Consider the following 8,257-nt stretch of genomic DNA (forward strand, 5'->3'; position numbering starts at 1 on the left):
GTACAGATGCAATCTGGAAGGAACTGCTTACCATTCTAGGTGCAGGCACCCAAACATGTGGGAACTGGATTTTAGATCTATACGTATCACTGAACAGTGCAAAAATACAGTGGATTAAAGTTGGGTGTCAGGTATCGATACGTGGTGAGCGGTGGCTCCGTTTGACTTGTCAACTTTTAGAGCATGCTTATCTGAAACAAACTGAATTACTGCGAAAAAGCTTTACAGAAGTTCATCTCAAAAGGGTAAAATTAATTAACTGCTATGAATTCTTTGCATTCAGGGCTGCAAAACAAAGACACATATTACTTAAATCAGTTTTATTTAAGAATTTCCTACAGTGACAAATCTTATAAAAAGCATCCAAACACGAAACTGCAGCAAACAGCATTCTTATGGATATCTTACAGACAGTGGAACTTCCACCCTGAAGAGGCACACTGAGCTCGCCAGTGATCTCTGCTACAAGAGCTACTGCAAAGCACACCACAAGCTCAATGTTCTCATCACAAACCCCATCATCTTCAATTCACATTACCACACTTACAGATCATTAACAGAAAAAAAAACACACACCATACAGCATTCACAGCAGTTGACATAAGGGAAAAAAAATACAAATATTCATTTCACATAACACATTCAACTAATTGATTAACTAGGTATAAAACCCACTTAAAGTCTTCCACATATGGATGTCCTTTGAATGCAATAAACACTCGTACTTTATTTGCTATCATTGCTCTCCGCACACTCTCTCACCAAAGCCACAGGATTGAGAGACATCTCGCCAAGTAAAATAAAATCCCATAATGCACCACCAGGTCTCTGCATGCGCTCTCTCCTTTATCTCGCACATACCAGCCCTCTCATGCCTCGGCACCACCATCAATCCCACACAAGGTTTCAAAAGTTCAAACAGCCTTCTGGTTCCATCTCACAGCCTTGCGTTCATAGCGTTGATACGACTCCATGAAATAAAGAGTAGCGGATAAAAATGGAACACCCACCGTCTAAGACGCAGCATGTGCGGTGTGATGAAGTATTCTTGGATGAGAAAGCATGTAGACAGAAGTATTCCTAAGGCAGAATATTTACAGCACTGCTTTCAATGAAGTGCTTCTTCCATACACATTTGAAATGAGATGAACTGCGGAGATTAAATGAAGCCTTCATATCGTACTTTAGTATGGAGGGGAGACAGTGTTAAAAAAAACAAATGAAACAAAAACGACACTGCGTTCTCCAACTGGGGCACTTGGAGAGTCTTATGGTGGGATCAAATTAAAAACAAGAGGGAGAGAATGCTGTTTCTGACCAATGGTTTCCATTTTGAACATGCAAAGAATTCAGGTAGCCGGGAAACAAGGAACAAAGTATTACAGGAGAACCCTTTCCTATCGATTGTAGTGTTAGTTTACCTATCAGGCAAACAGCAGTCCGCTTCCAAACATTCAGTGTTCCAACAAGATATGTAACAAAACTTAGAAAATTCCTTTTACCTTTCTTTTCTTTTTCTTTTTTTTTTTTTTCTTAAAAAAGAAAAATGTCAAAAATACTGCTGAATATACTGCACACTGAACAAACTGATTTGGAAAATTTTAGTATATATGTAATTTACAGTATACTTACCAGGAGTTAGAAAAATTTGATTTCCCACCATAGAGTCAGTATCAGAGCCCACTGCGTCTACATTCCCCAGCCTGACGATTTGGAATCCATGCTTGAACCAAAGCCTCCATTAAACCCACTGCTGGAGCCTGCGTTCGAGGCCGAGCCCCAGCCTATCGCTGCCCCCGAGTTGGAACCGCCATACGAGTTGTTTCCTGAACTAAAGCCCTGGTTCTGCTCCCGCTGCATGTTGCCTTGAGGCTGGTTGTTTCCCGAGGGCCCCGACTGGTTCTGCTGACTAGCCAGCATGCCCATCATTCCCCAGCTGCTCTGCAGGGCTGCCTGTGCCGCTGCCATCATGGCAGGGTTGATGCTAAAGGCTCCAAAGTTCATACCTCCACCCATGTTACTGCCCTGGTTGTTACCCAGTCCTCCCCCGCCTCCTCTGCTGTTGCCAAACCCCCCTTGATTCCCAAAGCCTCCCGGATTACCACCAAATCTTCCACCTCTCTCTAACTGTCTATTGCTATTGTGCTTAGGTTCAGCATTGGATATATGTACGCTGATTCCTTTAATGATCAAGTCCTCTCCACAAAGAGATTGGGCAACCTATAAGAAATAAGGGATTGATTAAATACGTTAGACTTCTTTCCTTTTAAAGTTAGTAGTACAACACAAAAAACAAAACAAAACAAAAAACCCACATGATTCTGAGCAGATATTTAACCTGCAAAGGAAGCATATGCATATACTTAATCCAATTTGAAGCGGTTTATCTTTGCATTCACTACTATACTAGCTGCAGTATAAAAACTTGTCTGTACAACAGCATCTGAAAAGTGTAACCTTAGACAGTTCAATAAATCAAACCAAGCTAGTACTGCTGGAATTCTCAAGACAGTGGACAAGTAAGTGTCCCATGTGTAGTTCCAGAAATAATGCTTTATCAAGCTACTGAAATGTAGGCTGTCGAAATGTGAAGTTAAAATATTTTAAGACGTACCTGATCATCTGCAAATGTAACAAAAGCAAAAGCTCGGAAGGGTTTAGGAATGAAGACATCTACCACTTCTCCGTACTGGGCAAAGAACTGTTGGAGTTCATCTGCTGTCATGTCCTCAGTGCAGCGCCCAACAAACACTTTTCTGCTACGCAAAGGTTCATCAGGACTTTGCTGGAGAGCATTGAAGGCGGGAAAGAAAAAAAAAATGAAAGAAATCACAACTATCCTTGAGAAGCAATTATGGTAAAGGCTTCTTTTAATCTCGCCTGTTCTGAGGACTGAAGATCAAGAAAGTTTGAGATTGTAAATTACAGACTTTAAAAAAAACAAAGTTCTGTTCAAAACATGCCTGCACCTTGGTATAGATGGAGAAGAGTCACACAAAAATGAAGACTGGAGCAATACACAAGAACAGGGACAAGGCCACTGCAGGAAAATGCTTTTTTTTTTTTTTGTAATAACTGCATATATACACACAGGAAATAAACAGAAGCTTGAGGTTCAGTTTTGAATTCAAACAAAGACTCATTCCCTAGATTAGTTATTCCATCTGTGTTATTCTCCATTCATTCATACAGCAGACAAGTTAAGCAGGTACTGCTGGACATTAAAACACATTTTCAGATTTCCATCTGTAGTTGATTCCCCCACATAATGAGCTATTTTCCCAACGCTTGTTGTTCACTTCCTGCTCACCCACCTCCTCCCTATTTTCCTTCCTTGCTCTCACTTGTCCTGTACTTGTCACAGACTCAAAAGCCACATCCAAGACCAGATTAATAATCTGTTCATCTGCTCACTTAACACAGTTACTGCTTGCTATGAGGTGCACTTCGAGTGTTTGGTAAAAACAAAACTAGCAATATATACCAAAGTACCTTAGAATTGGGAAGTTTACAGTCACACCATCTTCCATCTATCATGTGCCGCTGAGACATTACTTTCACCTGGGTTTCATAATCCGTAAACCGAACAAAACCAAAACCTTTTGAGTGGCCAGTTTTAATATCCTTCTTAACCTAAGACAAAAAAAAAGCTTTTAAAAAGATCAGAGAAACAGTGCACAGCTGTATATGTGACTTAATGACATGCTATTTACCAGTCATCTCCTGTATCAATCTTGATATTAAAATCACCAGAAAAAGTACACAGAAAGTTCTGATTATCTCACTCTATATGCCTACCTTTTCTTGCAAAAATCACCTTAATATTATATAGTCAAAGCGGGGGGCCTGTGACACCTACAAGTTAAAATTATTAGCTCACCTTGAGCCCAAGTATAACCCAAAATAGGATATAAATGTTTTGTAGTATTGTGATGTCATAGCCAGACCAGCTGTATAAGCAACATGACCACCAAGGGGGCAAACCCGTGCAGCTGCACACAAGAGGCACCTGAGCGACAACAGATGCAGAACAAGCCAAGTGCAGCAGGGTCGGGTGACATCCCCCTTCTGGGAGGATAAAAACATAACGCGTGAAGACAGGAGACAACTGAGGCAGGTTTGTCTCCCGACTTCTGCCATCGAAGAGCCCTCACGCCTGGCCAGGCCATCTCAGCAGCTCAGGCCACCGAGGTCCCAGGCACCCACGCTAAACAAGCAGTACCAGCTACACTCTGCTGATGCGGGATACGTGCGTTACAGACCAACAGTCTGGTGTAGGCAGTGATAATACAGACATAACTGCTAGTACAAAGCATGGTGTTACTGAATGAATTTAGTAAAGTTCTGTTTGCAAGTTTATCAGTCTTGTAAACACTCCTATTGCAGCAATCTCCAATTCCTTCACACATCTATATAAACACACGTATTAGCTGCAACAATTAGTAACAGTAATATAAATTAAAAAGCTCTTAAAAACACTGTACCCATTAAGCTGATCTGCATGAAATATCCCTGACCATCTGTACCTACACAAGCCCGGAGCTACAAAGCTGATGGAACAGAATGCAACCTAGGGACAGACACACACGGCTTCAGACCCTCTCTGAGTTTATACGGCTGGTTGTTTCTACCGGCTTCGTCAGAAGACTGATTTCTACCTAATGTCCCTCCTTACTTGAGCTGCAAAAGGATTTTACCTGCACCATCAGAACTTCTCCAAATGTACTGAAATATTCCTTTAAGTCTTGTTCAGTGGTTTTCCAGGGAAGACCCAAGACTATTAAATCCGAAGTCTTCTGTACTGCTCGTTTCACTTTCACAGCTGATGATGCATCTGTTTCATCCATTTTTCTCTTATTATCTGCATATAAAGAAGTATATTGGACAACACCCTCAATTCTGGAAATTGCTTCCACTGATTATGAAACACATGGTATAAAATCATAGACTGTTATGAGAAAAAGTACAGACTACAAAAGACACACGCCAGCTGATGGGAGCTTATAATCCAGATCCTACTGCCTACGAGTGTTAAGGAGTGAAGAAAGAACAGTCTACACTTAAATCCTCCTCCAAAATAACTAAAAACTTTAGTTTACTAAAGTATTATCCAGTAATGTTCACAGTCCTATAAGGATGTGGAGAAGACAGGATTTTTTCACAAGTATTTTATTAGCAATTTACTTCCCTCTTTTAGGAGGGGACTGAGGGGAGGGAGGGGGTGTAGGAGCATGAAGTGGTCAGGCTCCTCTTTTCCTGAGTATTTTCAAATGGTACCTCTGACCACACCATGGCTTGAGGAGAAGCATCTGTGAGTACACAGAGATCCCATTACACCACAGTCACCAAAAGTCTATATAAGTCTGTGAAGCCTCCAAGGATAATGCAAGATTTTGTCATTAAAGTGCTTGGATAGGTAGAGAGTTAAAAATCTTACTGCATATCTGAAAACTCAGTGGGGTCAAGTCTACTCTGCAGGACAGATACGGGAATAAAATTGCTGAACTTCCATAAATCAGAGGGTTCATCAGTAATACTGTAGCCACGTCACATTAGCAGTGACTCACACAGACCTCTTAACTGAAAAAGCAAGCTTGCACAAAAAAGCCGAAGGAACAAAGACAAACCTTTGGGATAATTAACAACATAGACCAGGTTTCCCCACCCGGCTTCTGGCGCGTGCAGGATGCCTTCCACCAGCCGGACACCCCTCATGCACTGCGACACCGGGTTCCGGTAGCGCAGCCCGCAGGCCCCGGGGAACTGGGCGGTGACGGTGGACAGCAGCACGGTGCCGTCGTCCTCCGAGGGGATCTCGATGGGCTCATCGTTCTCGTCCTCCGTCACCCGGATATACTCCGACATGTTTGCTGGAAGTTGCTGAAGTAGAGAAGAGGGGGGAAAGCGGGCATAAGCCATCACCTGATTTCGCTTGATTTGGTTTTCACTCTCCTAGCCCTAAGGCATAAACCCATTTGTACTTATTACACAACAGGACACGCCGAAAGGTATTATTCACTGGCATTCAAGCCTCGGGCCCTGCCGTACCGACAGACACACGGACCAACATCTCAGCCCGCCCCAGAGCCTGCGAAGGGACCGACAGCGACGGCTCCCCGAGGCACGGAGGGATTTCCCAGGGCCGCCGCAGCCTCCCCGGCGGGACCGGGACCGGTGACGGGCTGGGGAACAGCCCCCTCGGCCCCACTGCCTGCCAGGGCCCGCCCTAGCCTGCGACTCCGGTCGCGGCCCTCCGCGCCCGCCACCGCCGCTGGCCCTGGCCCCGGCCCCGGCCCCGGCCCCGGCCCCGGCCCCGGCCCGAGCGGGCCCCGAGCGCGCCCGCCGCGCACCGCTCACCGGCCAGGGAAGGGAGCGGCGTCTCCAGGAGGCCCTTCACCGCCTCCGCCGCGCACCGACCCGCTGCCCTCCGCTAGCGCCGCACAAAATGGCGGCCGCGGCCCCCCTCAGAGGCCGGGCCGGGCCGCGGGACGAACCATTCCCAGCGGCGGGGAGGGGTGGCAGCGGAGCGCGTCCGGCGGCGGGGAGCGCGGTGGACCCCGGCCGCGGTCCGGCGACGCGCTGCCCGCGGCTCGACGGAGTCACAGGCTGTATTCCCGGGATGGGGGCGGCGGCGGAGGGACCTCTTCCTGTCCCGCTCACCCCCCGGCGGCGGGGCCGGTGGTGCGGTCCTGCCTGCGCCTGCGCCAAGCGCGCTGCGAGCGCGGGAGGTGTCGGGAAGGGGCGGTGGCGGTGCCTGGTGCGGGTTGGGGGGTCCTCCCCTGGGGAGGAGGCGGGATTTCCTCTGCGCATACACACGCACACGCACGCGCGAGGTCGGAAGGTGCTGCCTGTGCCCCCGTAGCACCGTTCCTGGTCAGTGACGGCGGTAACGGCAGAGCCCCAAAGCCGCACTGCGGCCCGGGCCGGCCCCGGCTGAGGCGGGTCTCGCCAGCGCGCAACGCCGCAGGCGGTGTACGGACCCGCTTTTCCCGGTAGCGGCCGTCGCTCAAGGTAACGGCGGTAGTTGGTAAGGGACCCCGCGGCCGTACCGGCGGCTCCCGGGTGAGTCGCGGAGGCCGGTCAGGGCTTTGCGGAGCCCGGCAGCTCCCCGGGGCGGGCGCCCCTGGGAGAGGTCAGATAAGGGATCTGCGGAGAGGGAGGAGTGTGCGGGGCAGAGACTTGTCAGAGGGCGGCGATCCCTCTCTGTCCCATCTCTGCTACCAAAGAGGGGAAAAAAGAGCGCACTTAATCTGTAGCCAAAAAAAAAAAAGACTTAAAGTTAAAAATAAACCAGCCAACCACCAAAAGCCCACACTCCCTCAAACAAGTCCTGACCCATGAAGCAGTTCATTCAGGGAAGAAGAAGGGTCTCCATCACTAGGGAGAGGTCTGCCGTGAATGACCTTAGGTGTACTGAGGGTTCTTTCTGTTGGGCAGGAGGAGACACCGTTTGCACTTCAAGATCTGTTTTTCACACAACATGGTAACGTGAGAGATGTTGAGTATGGCTGTCGCTGCAGTATCAGAGCATCAGCCTGGAAGTGTGTGTGTTCAAGGTTATCTGTAACGGCGCAGGAGGCAAAGCCTCATGCCAAAAGACAGGCAATGGGCGATACTGGCTGGGGCATGTTGCTACTTGAACAGCATCGCTCTGGGCTTGGTAGGGAGGGTTGATCCGACATGCCTCTGTCTGCAGGTCTCCTGCGGGCATTCCCTGAGGATCTTGGGAAGAACTAGATTAACCAGGCTGACTAATGCAGACAGTTTCATGGCAGCTCAGTTCTGTATATCATATTTAGTGTCTTAATCTGACACCTTCCCCCCCCCCCCCCAGTTCCCCAACAACTGGTTCACCACTCAGAACAGATGTCTACATTAATTCTTCCAGATATTTGGGTTGGTTTGTTTTTTTTCTTCCTCTTCCCCCCCATTCACTGCCCTGGTCTGACCTTGTATAAAACAATTTTGTAGGATTGCTAGAAGTTAAAAAGGCTAGTAGTTCTAGCCCTGTCCTTTAATACCTACTAAGTGTTTGCTGTAACATGGCTTAATCCTCTGGACCAAATCTCCCCTTACTTAATGGAAAGACTTAATGGTTAAATCTCATTATGCAGTATTACAAACTTCTGAACTCCAAAGCTGTTATGGCTAAGGGACACTCATGTTCTTGCTGCTACTTTTCTGACTCTTACAAAAAAAAAAAAAAAAAAAAAAAGAAGATATACGCAGAAGAGCTGTCTACAAGTTTTCCTAAGCT

The 8,257-nt window shown here is 47.3% G+C and overlaps 1 protein-coding gene across 2 annotated transcripts; it reads right to left on the reverse strand.

The window, feature by feature from the left end:
- Nucleotides 1-305: 305 nt before the first annotated feature.
- TARDBP (TAR DNA binding protein) lies at nucleotides 306-6,429 on the reverse strand. 2 transcript variants are annotated; one of them, XR_014269884.1, is made up of 7 exons: nucleotides 6,358-6,429; nucleotides 5,628-5,880; nucleotides 4,698-4,861; nucleotides 3,493-3,633; nucleotides 2,615-2,785; nucleotides 1,633-2,220; nucleotides 306-1,080 (listed from the first exon to the last, which is right to left on the reverse strand). XR_014269884.1 is itself a non-coding variant. In XM_082493673.1 (6 exons), the coding sequence occupies exons 2-6, from the start codon at nucleotides 5,863-5,865 to the stop codon at nucleotides 1,690-1,692; spliced, it is 1,245 nt and encodes a 414-aa protein (XP_082349799.1). In that variant the 5' UTR covers nucleotides 5,866-5,880; nucleotides 6,358-6,429; the 3' UTR covers nucleotides 306-1,689. The 2 variants fall into 2 exon arrangements, 1 of the variants encoding a protein (XP_082349799.1); XM_082493673.1 differs by having other exon boundaries at nucleotides 306-2,220.
- Between the last annotated feature and the right edge of the window lie 1,828 nt (nucleotides 6,430-8,257).

The sequence above is a fragment of the Vanellus vanellus genome (assembly GCF_965231255.1).
Source record: "Vanellus vanellus genome assembly, chromosome: 20".
Classification (NCBI taxonomy): domain Eukaryota; kingdom Metazoa; phylum Chordata; class Aves; order Charadriiformes; family Charadriidae; genus Vanellus; species Vanellus vanellus.

Bases quoted from the DNA above. Each gene is read 5' to 3' on its own strand.
- TARDBP (XM_082493673.1), bottom strand. From the start codon at position 5,865: ATGTCGGAGTATATCCGGGTGACGGAGGACGAGAACGATGAGCCCATC. The intron at 3,634-4,697 runs GTAAAATCCTTT...TTTTTGTCTTAG, and splicing joins GAGAAGTTCTGATGGTGCAG to GTTAAGAAGGATATTAAAAC. The intron at 2,786-3,492 runs GTACTTTGGTAT...AATGCTCTCCAG, and splicing joins GTAAACTTCCCAATTCTAAG to CAAAGTCCTGATGAACCTTT.